This window comes from Polistes fuscatus, unplaced genomic scaffold (genome assembly GCF_010416935.1).
Source record: "Polistes fuscatus isolate 324 unplaced genomic scaffold, CU_Pfus_HIC Scaffold1, whole genome shotgun sequence".
Taxonomy (NCBI): Eukaryota; Metazoa; Arthropoda; class Insecta; order Hymenoptera; family Vespidae; genus Polistes; species Polistes fuscatus.
In genome coordinates, this window is record NW_025112997.1 from 13,265,967 (window position 1) to 13,283,950 (window position 17,984).

The following is a 17,984-nucleotide window of genomic DNA, read 5'->3' on the forward strand; positions in this document are numbered from 1 at the left end:
GATCTTATCTAGTATGCATTCTATGATTATATAATATTTGATACATGATTTATATAATACTGAATATTTTTTTAATTCAACAGACAAAACTTTTAAGTTTCAGAAAAGATTTCAAAAAATAGGTCAAAATTTTTTATTATTTTTTGATATTTTTGGTTTATATAAAACATTTAATAATAATAGAAATTAATCTTTTATACAAAAAAAAGTTGAGATATTGTTAGAAAAATATGTTTTTACATTTTAACATTACATTGATTCGCAATAGCAGATTATTAAACTATTTTTAATTCTCGTATATCACATCGTCATTAAAAATATTAGGTATAATATATTATATAAAACTTTGTTCATAATCTATTATCAATAATGAAATACTGATACACTTATTCACTATGAATAAAACTTCGTAATTAATATTTTAAAACACATATCTCTGCGAAAATGACGATTTATTGTAAACGATTGTCTTTCTGGCAGTGAGCGGTTTTAAACGTCATAAAATTATATGTGTACTTGTCAATAAAAATATTATATTATATTTAAAAAGAATGAAAAAATGATTGTTTATCTGTTACTGTATTTACTATTGAATAAACGAAGATCTAGTTTTAAAATAACGTCACCTTTTTCAACTTCTCGTAACTTGAATCGTTGTAAAATAGGTCCACGAACATTTTTACTGTCTCTCATGATATCTGCTACCCTAATTTCTGCACGGCCTAAGAATTCTGTATTACAAATATTTTATTAAAATTTATAAATATATAAAGTAAAATTTATATACAAATTGTAAATAATATAAAATATACCATCAGGACTGTAATAGCCTTTGTCAAATACTGTGATACAAAGAGTATCTTCGTGTAAATCCTTAACTAGAAACTGCATAGATGTATCCCATAAAGGACAATCTGTTTCTGAAACAACACTAGTTCTTTCTTCTTGGGATCCCATAGAAACCTTACAGAATGTATTACATTTTCCTGTACGAAAGTTATTTAATTATTAAAATTAAAATTAGAGAAATATTTATTTTTTATTTATATTTTACATATTTTCTTAATAAATAGTTTCTATTATAGCGTTTATTTATTAAAATATGACATTTACTTATATATGTATATAGAACTAATAAACCATAGATTTAAAATAGAACAGAAAGAAAGAAGATTAAAAAAAAAGAAAAAAAAAAATACATTTAACACTACAAATTATTAAATAGAAATAGTTATTAAGCTTAATAAATCAATGCGTGCAGATTACAAAAATATTAAAGTTTAATGTTATATATGATAGATTTTTATTTTTTTATACACGAAGTGTAACAATATATACATTGCTGGAAAATGTAAAGCTTTACCTGTTTTTATGGCAAGTTCTTCAGCTTCCACTACAATTAACCGAAGATAGCCTTGCGGTGGTTTTCTACAAACTATAACCATGCAATATTTTGTTAGTAAGTGTAATGAGCAAACAAGCATTAGAAATGTCATTCTATTGCCACATGAGTTGTTTTCTTCAGATTTCCAATATATTTGTCCTTTTGATAAGATTTAAATACACATGCAGTTACACAGAAGTCAAAATAATAATAAAGCATAAAAGCAAGCTTAGCAGCAAGCAACATAAAAAACATGCGCTTGCTTACCAGACGGTGCTTTCAAGTTGGAACCTTCAAACACAGTTACAAGAATACGTCCACATGCTCCAAACTGCGCCTGCTCTGTTTATCCATATATGTGACATGTTATTGCACATTTTAATATCTTAATTAATAAAATATTGCATATATTGTATAATAGACCGAGCATTTTTTTATTATGACCGTCATAAAATCACGCCGATTAAGATGGGCTGGTCACGTGGCGCGTATGGGTGAGGAACGAACTGCGTATAAAATACTTACTGGTATACCCAATGGGAAAAGATTATTGGGTAGACCAAGGCGTAGATGGGAGGACAATATTAGGAGGAATATTAAGGAAATGAGATATGAGGATCATGAATGGAGGGATCGCGCTCAGGAACGGGAACACTGGCGGGATTTGGTATATGCAGCAATGAGCTTTCGAGTTCCTAACGCCACTTAATAATAATAATAATAATAATTGATAAAATAGATAATTCTAGAAACAACAAGTGTCAATGGAAAGCTAACAAATCGTAGCTACGTAGCGATTTGTTTATTTAATATCGTATGATTTTAAGTCATTTATGAAATAAGACTAATTATATTGTAATACGAAAACGATAAACGTATTGACAATAATATGGCAATAAACATGGCATTGTGAAAAAAAAACCTTACTTGATCGCTGTCTCTGTAGACGAGTCTTTTCATTTTCCATAAACGTTCTGCGTGCCTCGGTAATTCTTTTCTTCCATAATGAACATTCACTTGTTGATGGTGCTATCAATATTATCGGCTTTTTTGAATCTTTAAGTCTCAAAGTTTTAGATGTATTATCTAAGACATCCAATCCATTTATACTTCCACTTCCACTTGTATCTAAATCGGATAGCAATGATAATTCATTAAGAAATATCGGCTGCAAGACGAAATCATAATTAATATTGAAAATATTTTTATTTCAATAATATTTATTATATTTTATTTTTTATAGAAGATTCATTAATATACCTTCCTGTACATTTTAAATCTTTGGTGTTTATTACGCTCAAACGAAAATTGTTGTCCACTTGGTAAAGATTTTGTTGGTTGTGCAAATAATAAAAAATCATTTGTTAAAAAACTAACAAGTTCTTTTCCACTCTTGGCCTAATATAAATATTGAAATTATTTCTTAAAAATAATCTATAAATTATAATTATACTTCCAATTAAAGTGAAATTTTCATTTTATAATACCTTATGAAGAATACCGTAATGTAATAATTTTCTTGGTCCTAGTGAATTGGTTAGAGAATTAAATACAAGTTGCTCTTCAAGACCATCAGATACAATATGATTTTGCAGCCATTCTAATCTATCACTATTTTCTTTTTCTCTTACACCTTCATTTACCTACAAATTAAATGATACGAATCAGATAAAATAAATAGCCTTCTATGAAATAAAGATAATATTTTATTAGTAATTCTACTTGTGTACAAAATTCTTCAGCTTTGGCTAATGCTTCTTGAAGATACTGTCTATCTGGATGATCAGGTGGTGTGTGTTCTAAAATCTATTATTTTCATTAGAAAAAATTAATATTTAATTAGTATTTAAGAATGAAGATGCATAAATAAAAATAAGTATTACTTTATTAATAATAAGTGGATACTTTGTAATCCTTTGCATAGGTTTAATTAAAAATGAGCTAAGTGGCATTCCTTTGGTTCTCGGATCTTGCTGACAAGCATGCGCAACTGCAACGAATTCTGGTAAAGTTTCTGTTAATCGTTGAAGGTATGCAGCAGCAGATATTTGACAACTACAAAATCTTATATAAGCTGACATTCTTGGTATCTGAAAGTTTATTAAATATAAATGATGAATAATTCTATGAAATTAGAAAAAAATATATATATATATGTATATTTTTTTTAGTAAATACAAACATACATTCTCACATAAAATATCACCAATCATTCTAACAATTCCACCTTCACTATTTTCTCTCCTTATCCTTAAAGTCCTAGGAATAAAAAAGGTTAATATGCATACTTTTCTTGTTTTGTTTTTTTAAAATGATTACCTTAAAAAATTATCATTACAGGCTATAATGTCTCTCCAGTTTACAAAGATTTTATCCACCTCATCTAAAGTTAAAACTAAACTTTCAATAAGAGGTTTCTCAAACACCTATAAAATCAAACAGAAATTAAAATAAGAATATCTTGTGAAAAAATTGTATGAATAATATTTCTTTTTTACGATTATAAATAAATTGTTAATAAAACATTCAAGAATATGACATGATAAAAGATACCTCATGTACTAGTCTCATATCTTCTATATATGCTTGTTCAGTTGTAATAAGTTCTTTTATATATTCTTGACGTTTTCTCTCCATTGGATCAAGCCTTGCCATTAACAGTTCAGTTGTCAGCTTACTTGCTACACATAAAATTTATATAGAAGGATTTTCTGGATTATTTAATTATACTTAAATTTGTTATGGTCATTTTTGTTTCAAGGATATGTTATCCTATTGGGAAGGTCATTATCTTAGAAACAAAAAAATTGTTTGATTTGGCGACAAAATAAAACAATTTATTTTACCTCTACAGAAAAATCTAAAGAACAGCATCAGAAAAAATAAATAAGGAAAATTAGAGATATTTAAAATAAAATATTCTCTTAATTTATGCCATGTATATTACTTTGGATAATATAAATTATAAATAATTTTATACGAATATAGTAAGCTTTTCTCATAAAATATTTGGAAAGTAGGAAACTCATCCAGGACAAACACGCACGAATAAACATATAAGAAGTATACATATCATGTTTGGGTAATACTGAATGACACACACTTGGTCCGCACTACAGTACTTTACAACAGATAGATACTTTATTTCAATCAGCGTTTTTAAGAACGTGTCTGCATATGTGTATAGATATGTATACATATGTATAAGAACAAATTTGTATATATGCATGTGAGAAGACAAGAGCAAGTCATACAAAGTATGAACAAAATCCATATAAAATTAAGCAGTGACTTGTGATTTTGTTCAAACTCTCACAATGTCCTCCATGGAGAAGTACATATTATTTTACTGAGATTCATTTATGAGATTTGATATTACAACAAACAATGTGGATAGACTGCAAATGGTAACAATCTTATTGTTAGAGATAATAAGCGCTACACAGGTATTTCTCTAAAGATAATCAGTTGCACAACTTGCTTTACACACATCATCAACATGTTTAGATAAAGATTACATTGGGCGTATATTTAGAGTACTTAACAATAAGCACACAATTCTTACAATTTATCAGATGTATTTATACACATATTTGCTTAGCTGTATATAGAATGTGTAAAAGGATAATTTGTATATAAATACACTGATGATTTATTGTGCGCTTGTTTGTTTATTTTTTCTTCAGTTATTGGAACCAGTAGTTATATCTTCGTTTATCTCTGCTCATTTTTATGCAATATAAATAATTAAACTAATAAATAATTAATAGGATTAAGACAAAAAAGATTTTATATTGTGATTCATTAAGATCAAATACAATATTATCACATTGTAAAGTTAGCGTCTGAATATAAAATAAATAAGATATTATTATAATAATTATATAGAATTATTGAATATTAGCAAATTATATGTATAAATAAATTATTTCAGAATATTCATTCCAATATCTCTACTCTTTTCATTATTTTTTAAATAGAATGTAGAAAATAATGACAAAACTGGTTCATTGCAAAGTAATGTTATTCAACGAATCACTCGCGACCAATTTAATCATTTATGTGATCTGAGAGTGATGTGTCACTGATGTCATAAAAATGACTGACATTGTTTTAGGCTCTATAATAAAAGGCTTTAAAGAAGGAGCACGCTAGTTGCGTTTACAGATCAACAGAAAACAATTGATAAAGTTAAATAAATAGAAACAAATTATTTTTACTAACAAATTGTACTAAGGGGAGGCAAACATAATTGACATATATGTGTGTATGTATTGGTGTGCATATGTATACACACACGCATACATTTCGTTTTTTTTTCTACTCACTGTATAAATTAGAAGCTATAAACATTTAATTTTCGAAAATTAGGTATAGAGAATAATAGAATTAACAATAATAACATTTGTATAGAGATTCGATTATGTGTCTACGTTAGGGATACTAAACTTAAATTATTAATGTATGAAAACATACGAAAGAAATGCAACATATTTTGTAGCTCCTTCTCTGCTTACTTTGTACAAAGAAATCGTCTAGAAGTGGCTTTCCATTACATAACTATCAAATTTCTGCTCTAGGCCTGGTCATGATGCAGTTATAATACAAATCGCGCTTTTTTTAAATATCAGAAAACAGCATCATTGATGATGCTATTGGGCAGTTTCAACAATAAGTGAACGATAATACTCATAATATTTTCACGCTTTCGTACATCAAAAACACTTTGGGAAGCAATATTATATTGAAGAAGGTAGGGATGACAAACTTAATAAGATTACAACAATTTTTTTAAAGATTAAGAAACACTTAACACTTAAAGCCCGGTGATCATGAATTTAACAGCCTTAATTCTCCTATAATTATTAGAATTTTCTTATCTATAGGATAAACATTTAAACATTAAATATGATGAATAGCCATTTCCAATGTGAACATAGACCTATATTGCCTTTTATGGCAAGCTTCTGGTATCCTGTAACATTAAAATATGTTACTATTATACTTCGATGCTCTATAATATTTGCATTTTATATTTTTAAGATAAAGTAACATAGATAATATATAATTTAATAACCCGGGCTCAAAGTGTCACTTGTATATCAATGCAAGACATTATTAAAGTGTCTAATTTTGTTTGACCATATCAAATTTTAAGTTTAACTTAAACATTAAGTAACAGTGGCATAATATATTTAAGCTAGTTTTATTACTTCTAAAATGAGAATGCCAAATATTCAATAATATTTGTCCTTGATTCTACATTGGAGTATATAATGAACTGAGGTAGACCTTGGTGCACATATCAGGTAATATTGATGGTATTTGCATCATGATTTATAATTAATGTCTCTTTACATGCGCATACTATTTTATGCATAATATATGACGCACAATGCCAGTGACAAAATCATTCCAAGATATTAAAAAGATAAAACGCCTAATTCTGATAGTGGCAAATTTTAACTGACAATGACAACAAGGGAATAAAGAACCCTGCACCACAGGAAAAGGACTTGCATAATATGGATTAATACAAAGACAAAGAACCGGCCCTGAGTCTTTTTCAATCTCTTTTTTCTCCCTCTCCCTTTTTCTCTTTTGCCCACTGTCTCCTCCGTCGAGACTTCAGGTTGTTATACGCCGTGCTGAGTAGGATCTGCTATTCATTCTTATTGCACTTCAGATGTTTTTATTTTAGCCTGCAATGCTGCGGTGCTGCTCTGCTATCCTTTAAGCTGCGTGTTAAGCAGATGCGAAATACAACAATTAGTAAAGGAAAATCATTAAGTATCGTGTCAAGTAATCTGATATAACTGAGGTAGCTGCTTTTTTATCTATTAACGGTTACTATTTAATAAACGGATTAGTATATGTAAGCTTCAGAAATGTGGATACATTTTAATTAGTGATTATAATAGAATACAATAAGAATTAATAATAAATTATTTGAAAATAAGAACCCGGAGAACAGTTTGTAAAACTAAAATGTTTAAACATGGACTTAAGTAGAATATTGTAAATGAAAAATATATTTCATTATCACGATTTGTAAAAAGTATGCAGAACATCAATCTATGTACAAAATATTTTACAAATAAATAATTTAAAAATAACAAACAGAATTAAGATTACTGATAAAAAAATGAAACGGCTACCTCAAACGGACAGACGGACGGACAGGCAGGCATGCAGGCAGACAAGCAGGCTCTTTTTCACAAGTAGAAAGAATAGTATCATACGATTATTGTAAAAATTATAAAGGGTAAAATAAGTAACACGTATTACTTTTTAAGCTAGCTCTAAAACACAAGAAAGAATGATAGCTGCACCAAAGCAATAAGCAGATATAGTAATTATTATAAGTAATAATAAACAATTTTGCCATTTCGTACATCATTTCCCATTAACTAATACAATGCAGTGAATAAATAATATAAATGACGAAGAGAGAAATCCATAGATATTATTTGACTAGATACGGAATTAGAATTCTCTTTGTTAGTTATATTGAATATGATATAAACAATATATACCTATATTTATTACCTTCCTACTTAATAAAATAATAAAAAGAATTCTTTTAGAAGTCTTCAAAGAGTGTTCCCTATATAAAATTAAATTGATTAAAAAGAATAAATTATTATATTAAACAAAGCATTGTAGAGTATAGTAAATCTAAATGAACTATAATTCTTTGTGTATTGTAACAAATATACAGTTCATGTAAAGTAAAACTTAAAAATATAAAAAATAAGGTAATTTTAATACCCTTTTTATAAAATTGTTAATAAGTTAAATTTTTTATAAATGCACATATTCGGAGATCGTTAGAAATATATGATATTTTTAATAAGATGATAATTTGTTATTATAGCAATTAAATTTTCCTGACGGTCGTCCATCTATCCGCTTGTATATAAAACAGATTTTATATGTTTCTTAATCTATATATTTAATCAATTATAATAATTTCATGTAACTGTAAATTAATACATGAATTTACTAATATAAAATTGCTTATAAAGAAGGAAAAATACAGATTCTTTTATTCTAAAATATTTCAAAAAGGGTTGCAAAAAACTACTTATATTCATATAATATAAAAATTACAAAATATTACATAAAATTTGTGAAATCCAATGAATTGTATTCATGAATGATAATTAGAATTTTTGAATACTTACACATAGGAGAGACGTAATTGCTAGGAAAGAGTCCAGAAACTCCATTTAATTCGCCTTTCCACCATGTTTCTTCATCTTTGGCAATCACTGTTATAACATCACCTTTCTCAAATGTTAACTCATCTTCATTTTGTGCTTGGTACGGATACAGAGCCATAACACGTTCTGTAAAGATGCCAATAATCCCGAGTAATATAATCATAAAAAAATATACACAATCTAATTCTATTTATTATATATATACACATCAACTAACCAACATTTGGATCTGTTGGTGAATCTTGATAACCGTGAGAGACAGGTGTACTTCTATTACTACTACTAGTTAATGGTTTAACATAAGATGCTGGGAACCAGCCAACTTGTCTCTTTTTTCCACGTGCCTATTAGACAAAAATGAAATAAATAAACCTTTAGTAGTATAGGAACAAATACACCTATATGAATAAGTAATAAATACCTGAAGTTCTCCTTCCCACCATCCACTATCTGTCTTCTTACGAATCATTATTAATTGTCCTCTTTGTAGATCTAACTGCTCAGCACTGGTAGCTTGGTAAGGTGCAATAACTTGTACAATTTCAGGTTTTCTTCCTCGCTATATAGTCAAACAAAGTAAAAAATAACTTATACACACTTATGCATACATGATATTAAAAACAAAATAATAATAATGTTACATTATTAATAATTAAGGACGCACAAATTACTTTTTGCAAATAGCAAAATACCTTATGATACTGCAGTACCAGGGCATCAGTGGCATAAATGAGGCAGTAAGCAATTAAATGTCATAAAATATGAAACTTTTGTAGATATATTTCACAAAATTTTAAAATTAATTAAGAGCTACATTTACACTGTTTACCTGTTGAGTAGCCATAGCAGTGAAGTCAGGTAATTCTGCTCTGTCTTCTGCAGCTGCTCTTTCATCTTCAAGCTGTTCAGGAGTTTTTTCTAATTGCTAAACAAATGTATAGGAAAGCTAGCTTACTATTTAATGTTTAACCACACGTCAAATATATGTAATTATTTGATACAACTTTAATTACATAATTTGAATGATTTTACTAAAGTAAATGTATTTCACACGATTTTATAGTATAGTGAGATAATTATTTAATGTTGAGTTAAAAAACGGTTCGAATTTTATCTATGATATTAGCTACTCAACATTACTAAAGCTTTATGTGTGTGGTACTGGAATAATCTAGTAGTTATTACATACATTTAGCATACTTCGTATTGCTACTATATAGTAGTACTGATAAAATTATTAGCTTAAATAAAATATTAAAAAATCATATGATTACATACTGATGGTGTTTGCGTCGTTGTAAGAGTTGTATCTTCTTGATTTTCTGTGGTATTAGTAACTACAGCGGTATTTTGTTCAGTAGCATTAGTAGACAAAGGAACACCCTGCACACATGTACATCAGTAATATGCAGTCACAGAAAATACATTTAAACACTATTCATCTATCTTCCAAAAATACCTGAATAGGCGCATCACATTTTTCAACATAATTAGAAGGAAAAATTCCAGTTCTGTCTCCTATGCATCCTGTCCACCAATCACCTTCTTTTTTGATGACTAAAATAACTTCATTCTGATTAAAACTAAGATCACCAGTTTCAGCTGAAGCATATTGGTAAAGTGCAATGTAATATTCATTGAGACCGTCATCCACAGAAGCAACAATATCTTTATCATTGGTGGTAGTTTCTTTTACATACGATTTAGGGAACCAACCTTTAGTTCCATTACTTAATTCGCCATACCACCAATTATTCTATAAAATAATTTGTATGTAGAAAATGACTTAATTTAATTGTAAATGTATCTATATATATTAACCTGTTGTTCAATGACATTAATAGTATCTTCTTTATCAAAGGAAAGATGTTGTTCTGTAGTAGGACGGTACTGATATAAAGCAGTTGCTTGTATATTACAGGCAACACCTAATCCTAAGGTCGGTACTATAGCTTCAACTGTAGGAGCTTCACCACCGAGAGATCCTGCATCAGATACATTTTCGGGAACTTCAGCAATACCTCTGCGACAGAAAGTTAAATAAATATTAGTTTAATTAAGATACGTTAATCGTTTAAATAAATTGTAACATACTCTAATATTCGCTTTTCTACGCTATCTTGTTGCATAAATGTGCTGTCAGTAGTAGCACTAGAATCTATTGGTTCAACGTATGACTCTGGGAACCAACCAGTATGACCACGTATTTCGCCAGCCATCCATCCAGGTTCTGCATTTTGAACAGGTGGTACCTATAACAATAAATAAACTTATTAATATTTTAATCTTTCTCATGAATATTTTTGTATAAATAAGCTTACCAAAATAATATCACCAGGTTGGAATGATATTTCGTCTTGATTCCTTGCTACAAATTCATATAATGCTCTGTATTTCATAACTTCTGCATTAGGCTTTTCTGTTGTATTCGTAATAATAGCGGTATCGTTAACAGGCCAATCATTGTCACGAACTATGGTTTCAGTATCGCCCCAAGAATCGTCACCCCATGCTGATGCTGTATAATCTGTTGCAGCACCTGTTCCATTACTTACTTTAAGTTCCAAAACTTTTGTTTTCTTGTCTTCAAATGTTATGTATAATTTTTTACAATCTGCTATTAAATTTTTCATTTGTGTTTTTATATCTTCAAGTTGACCATTATTATTTTCTATATCAGTCATTTTAGCATCAATCTATAAATTTATGAAATATTAAGAAATCACGAAATTTGGTGTATTCAGTCACGGTAATAAATCATATATGTACCTGTTGCTGCATATCAGCAATTTTATCTTTCATTTGCTTGAGAGTTATTTGTTTATTATCAAATGCCATTTTTATCGCTTCTTGGCCAACAGTATCTTGAGCGGAATTTAGTTTATTCTTTGCTTCTATTCGTGCTTTTTCCTGACTAAGTGCTAATAACCTTTGATTTTGTTCACGAAGTTTATTTTTTAACGCTGTCATTTCTTGCAATTGCGAATCGCGAGTTAATCTCATTCCATCGATCGTTGTTTTTACACTTGAGACACCAACCCGAGTATCACAAATCTTTTGCGATAATTCTTTCACTTTATCATTCTGGAATATTTATAATAATATTAAAAGTAAGTTAAATATAGTTGATTTATATTATATACTTACCAATGTTCCAAGTTCTATAGTTAGAGTTTGGTTCTTTGCTTTTAATTTAAGTAAAACATCTTGTTCTTTTTGCCTCTGTGCTGAATGCCTGTGATTTGTCACCACCCCTTGTTGTGGTGTGTTTTGTTGGTTTTTTGGAAGGAGAGGAGAAGAAGGGAAAATAGAGGAAGAAGGAGAGAAGGGGGGAGAAGGGAGGGGGGAGAGAGGGGGAGAGGGGGATAAGGGGAAAAAAGAAGGGAGAAGGGTGGGGAGGGAGAGGGAAAAGCGAAGGTTACTTGTTATGGGGGGGGGGGGGGGAGGGGAGGGGGGAGGGTTGTGTCCATTCTAAATGTCGTCTGTCTCTCCAAGTTCTCTGTTTTAAATGTGATATTATATTTATATAATTCATTAGTTTGTAGGGTAAATCTCTGTCAACATATTTTTAACTTACTTTCTTGCAGCTTCTCTTTGTTCATGAGCACGTTTTCGTTGTTCTTCCTTTTCTTGTTCAATTTCTTTTTGTCTTAACATTTGTTTCTCAATTTCCGCCTGTCGACGTCTTTCTTGTTCCAATCGATAACAAAGAGAAAGATATTAATAAATTAAACATACTACAATGCTTCCTTTTATTTCATATATTTACCTAATCTTTTCTTGTTTTTCTGCTGCTCTTCCTTCTTTTCGTTCACGTTCCTCTTGTTCTTTTCGCTGGATTTCCAAAAGAGCCTTACGTCTACGCTCCAGTTCTGCTTGCCCTTTTTCAAAGTTTTCTTTTCGTTTGTCTTCAAATGAAGTCTTTACACAAAATAAATATAAAATATAATAAAAAGAACATATCATCTCTCAAATTATGTGACAAATTTTAGAGGTGATGAATTATACCTGCGGCATACCAGCAGATGGATCAATACTTTCTACAGAACCTTGTGATTGTGTCAAGCTACCCTGACGTTGTCGTCTAAATATGGGAGGTATAAGTTCCAGTGGAAGAGTATTAGGGATTTGTTCGCCTCCTTTAGCTAAATCACATAAATGCATTGCCAATACAAATTCGTCACAACCTAAACGACCATCAGAATCCATGTCTGCTAATGCCCTATAAATAAGTGTATCAAAATAATACTTAGAATCATGATTATAATAAAAGTCATATATTCGAATTTAAATGTAGATGTACCATATACGTGCTAGTATTGGTTGAGGTAATTCCGATTGCACCATTATGTTTCTAGCTTGAGGCCCAGACAAAAATCCTGATCTTGTCCTATCCCAAGTATTAAATAATTGAGTATATTTTAATTTTGTTTGATGAGGTACAGCCCATTCTACAGATTGCGGAGATCCAACTGAATGTTGACTATGCTGAGAATCTACTGAACCCACTCTATCTATACTTGGTGGTCTAGCAGTTGTACTTAATGGTGTACATGTGGATACTGGTGTATGAACAGTTGTACCATTTACTGGTGGCACACCACTTGTTGTTGATGATACTAATGGTAAACCTACAACTGGAGGTGTCGATACAACACCTGTACCTGTGATAAAAAAGTAAAATTATTTATGATCTTGTATTTTTTTATTTATAGCAATATTTTATCTTCTTTATTAATTTTATTAACATGTAAATGAATTTATATGAAACATTAGCTATAAAATACCAGTAGTCAATGGAGGAATTGATGACATAATAGTACTTCCTCCTGTCATTGGAGCAACCATGCCAGTACAAAGTGGTTGCATTGGCATTGTTTGTCCCATACCAAAGGCAGCAATCGGTGTTGGGTTTGTATTTAAAGGTGCGATTGGAGCTACCGTTGGGGCACCTGTTACAATAAACTACTTGTAAAAAAAAAAGTACAATTTATTTCTGTATATAAAAGCAAACAGTTTAAAAATATACACACACACACACACACGTGCGCACGTTATTACTCTAATATAAAAAAATTACAGACAACTGGCAAATAGCTATACTGTTATGGAAATGATTAGATTAATATTACATAAAATTTTGAATAATTAGGAAAGAGCAATATATATGTGAATTTTTGCTCTACAACAAATTTTTCAATAAAACTGCATAAAATTTTAATATAGAATACAATTATTATCTCCGGGGTAAATTTGTTAAGAAGCGTTACAGCAATTATAAAACAATTTTGCTTATTAAAATATTTTTCAAAGAAAATTTAACAATTAATGATTCATATTATATTATAGAATACTCTATAATAAACAGAATACCAGCATTATAAATATTAAGAGCAAATATATGATAATATTTAGAGGCAATGGCCTAAACTATTTTTGATATTAGCAGAAAGCACTTTTTTAATTATAATATCGTACTTCTTGTACAATCTTTTTTTTTCTTAGTATACCTTCTGATAAATCAAGATCGAGTAAATCTGTAATGAAATATTAAATAAACATAACAGTTAATATATATTTACATTGAATATTCATTTTTTATATTATTAAAAATAATATATTTTATATGTATTAAATACTTTTTACCTATAGCAGAAGTCGCCATTGACTGCATTGGTTGAATAGGAGGTACAATAGCTGTAGCAGCAGTTGGTAAAACTTTGGCTGGAGACATTGCAGCAACTGGGCTATTTGGAAATGAAGGTGGTGCTGGCTTTGGTGGCGGAACATTTGTGGCAGTTGGAAAATTAGATCCTGTAATTAATTTACATAATTTTATATAAAAAAGATAATATAAAAAGAGATAATACTAAAATACGCGTAAAGAAGAAAGTGTCAAAACATTCTCTTTTTTTTAGCAAACACAAAACATTTAATAAGAACATTGACTTAATAAAAAGGAATCATTTCCTAAATATTCAGATACCCTAGTGCTTCATACTTTTTATTTGAAGAACAAATTTAAAATAAATGTACTTCCATATTATTATTATTAGCATATACAATTTATATCGTGTATATTTGTGATCATTAAAATCTTGAAACAATTTCTTCAATTTTACACATACCAATACTAGAAGGTGGTGTTGGTCTTTGAGGTGGACCAGTGCTTGGTGTACTTGCGGAAGGCACGATTCCTTTTTTTGCAGCACAAATAGAGGTGTTGTTAAAGGTTTTACAAAGAAATAATCATTTCTTTAAAAAAAGGATGTAAATTACAAAGAAGATGTAATTATAAAGAAAGGATTATTTATGAATAATAAAAAGAGCAAAAGAGTATCAAGTATAATTTCTAAAAATAGAAGATTTGTAAATTTTGTAAAGCTTCATAATAAGTAGATATAATAATAAGAAAGTATAAAGTAAATAAACAAACTTCCATATAAATACAGATATTTATAAAGATATATTTATACATTTCTTGTGTTTAAGAAATACGATAATACCATACTTTTAATAAATATAGGAAACTTAGTAAATATATGTCTCCTACTATAATATATATGAGCTGTTCTAGATTTTTGAAAAAATAATGCTAAATATTAATAGAATGTAATAAAAATTTAGATTAAAATGAATACTGAAAGACAGTTATAAGGCTTGTCTTAATTTGTTGGATTTATAAAACATTGCATTCATACTTTGATTCACCTTTCAAAATGCATTGCTGTCACATGCTGCCAGTAAAGCCATTCACAGAAGAATAAAGAGAGTTTTTTGAAAATAAATAAACAGACCACATTTCAAGAAGCAATTATGAAAAAGCTTGTTATATATACAATACAATTAGTCACACATAGATTTATTCACATATATAAACGAACATTCAGTACTTTTAACATACCCACAGAGGGTGGTGCAGGTCGAGCGGGTGGCTTAGATGGTGTGTGGGTTGTGGCATGTATATTGCTGGCCACATTCTGTCTATTTTGTCGCGATGCTGTATAGTATGATGCATAAGTTATATGTAGAAATATGTTGTTGATTATTTCATAAATATTTTGTTTTATATTTAAGCCAAAGTATTAGTAACAATAGTAGTCATTAGAATTCTGCAGTGAGAATAGTCTGCGCAGCACAAATGGTGGTTTATCTAATCATTCCACAATGTTTATACTCATCGGCATAGCTTGGATATGCTAGTATGCCTTGGTCGAAGTAGATCATATAATGATAGTGTATATGTTTGAGAGGGTTCTTATGAATTATCATTGTATATTATGATGTGCAGCTACAAGAGGACATACCCAAGATTTTAAAATCAAATAAATCAATAAAGTTACCTGGTAATGTCATGGGTGAAGCAGGTGTAGATGGACGTCCTATTGTTCCATTGGATGGAGGACCAATCAAAGGACGTGCCGGAGGAGTACTAACTGGTATTATACCAACTAATGGTTGCACCGGTACAGCTCCAGTGCCAGTCAAATTGACTAAAGAAGTAATATTATTTTGGGTTGGTATAGTAGCTGCACCATTAGTTAAACCAGTTGCAAGGTTGCCTGTTAAAAAATAATAACCCTTATCGATAAAGTTAAAAGGTTATTTATACTAATTAATGAAACATTAATTACCGGTGGAAGAAGCTTTTAAGCTTTGAATAAGAGACGAAGGTAATGTTTTAGGAATTTCAAACCCACGTAGTTTTAGAGTTATTAATTTGCAAGCAATGCAAAATTCGTTTATATCCATTTTTCCATCTGCATCTGTATCCGATAGTGACCTGTAAAAATATATTAAGAAGGGAATGATTTTTGTATGTAACAAGTACCATACATATATATATATATATTAAATAGATCTTATACCATATTTGTCCAAGAACAACGGGAGGAAGCTGTGATCTTAAGAGAAGACCCTTCGCTTGTTCACCAGTAATAATCCCATTGATCGGCCTTAAAGAATCAAATTGTTCTTGGTATTTTGCCCGTTCCCTTGGCTGAATCACCCAGGGGTCCATGCCTAAAAGAAAATATTTTAATCATATTCATTGGAAACTAGACATTATCGCCATTGACCTTTATTTTATAACGATTAATTGAGCGTCCCCACCCCTTGTACAAAAAATTGAGTATACTGACGAGAAACAATCAATAACATTTAAAAATGATTAATCAGCAATTGTCATCATAGAAAGACAAGATTGAAAAAAATGTGACTATAGTGTAACTGTGACATCGAAATTACGTACCGGGAGTTTGAGTGTTTGCCATAATCATACACCCGTAGTTTAGCAAGCGGGCTGTATCTGAAAGAAAAACATAATCTGATATCGCCGGAAATGTATCGAAAATTTGTTAGAGACGTTACATTTTTTCAAGGTTAGGTCATGACGATCGATGTCGGTCGCGATGACTCGAGTATTACCTTGAGACAAAAGAACGGGCTGTACGCTATCAATTTAGCGTTTATCCTACCAACAATAAGACCCAATTAAGAGGATAAGCGCGCAAGGGGAATTGTGATCTTGAAGATTGATCGGGGCGCGAACACGAATGTATAGGAACCAAAGGTTTCTCCTTTTTGCAAGGCATGCGAACGCAAAAAAATGTCTAGTCGTCTTTTGAATTTTTGGTAGCGCATCGGCGCTAGATTAAACGATCGAATACATGATTCTTTACCGAAAAACGGTAGCTTCCTTCCGCGAGAAACACGTCCAAGAAACTCCGTGAAATCGACAGACGGATCGCGGGTCGGCCCACACTGACTGACGTACGTCACTTTGATCCTACTCGGCTAACCTCGGAAATCTTCGGCAAGAATCGATAGACCGTACGGGGCGACGTCGGTGATCTTCAAACGCGTTCGGCTTTCCCGACGAACGATTTGAATTTTCTCCCGCCAGAAACCGACGGATCGTCTCGTGTGTTTTAAAAAGACGTCAGTCGTCTCTCTTGTATTTAGGTCGAATGGGAAGAAATCGATGAAACGTAATCGTAAAATTATCTTATTTTCTCCGCATAGAAAAATATCTTTACAGAATAATATTTCCGCGAATCAGAGTTTATTTTCTTTCATTTTTGAGAAATTATTTTGCGTTTACTTCATTTGCATGATTTGTTTTATACAATATTAAATATCATAGATAATATAATCTTTCAAAAGGCTTTAATGACAATTATATCGATTTTAATTAGTGTTTATTTCATGCATATAATAATCTTGTTCTCATAATATATTATTAGAATTGGAAAAACGAAAACACGTTATTGTAATACAATTGATGATTCAAAAACAAATTACGAGTTATAATGCTAGATCGTATTATACGCTAATCAATTTAAATGTCAGTTTCGCGCTCAATCTCCCAAGGC

General features: G+C 30.1%; 1 protein-coding gene across 1 annotated transcript; it reads right to left on the reverse strand.

The window, feature by feature from the left end:
• Positions 1–435: 435 nt before the first annotated feature.
• LOC122521494 (intersectin-1) lies at positions 436–17,397 on the reverse strand. The gene is given in 35 exon segments (XM_043642302.1): positions 436–731; positions 813–986; positions 1,652–1,726; positions 2,312–2,552; positions 2,645–2,782; positions 2,872–3,027; positions 3,107–3,190; positions 3,268–3,474; positions 3,571–3,643; positions 3,704–3,810; positions 3,938–4,065; positions 8,572–8,736; positions 8,828–8,954; positions 9,032–9,169; positions 9,303–9,311; positions 9,440–9,535; positions 9,889–9,993; positions 10,070–10,366; positions 10,432–10,633; positions 10,705–10,862; positions 10,932–11,306; positions 11,380–11,694; positions 11,758–11,893; positions 12,176–12,531; positions 12,619–12,832; positions 12,914–13,274; positions 13,398–13,562; positions 14,257–14,424; positions 14,739–14,807; positions 15,515–15,610; positions 15,954–16,172; positions 16,245–16,393; positions 16,479–16,632; positions 16,862–16,918; positions 17,038–17,397. Coding segments are annotated over 34 exon segments (5,649 nt in total). The 5' UTR covers positions 16,890–16,918; positions 17,038–17,397; the 3' UTR covers positions 436–567.
• Positions 17,398–17,984: the final 587 nt, after the last annotated feature.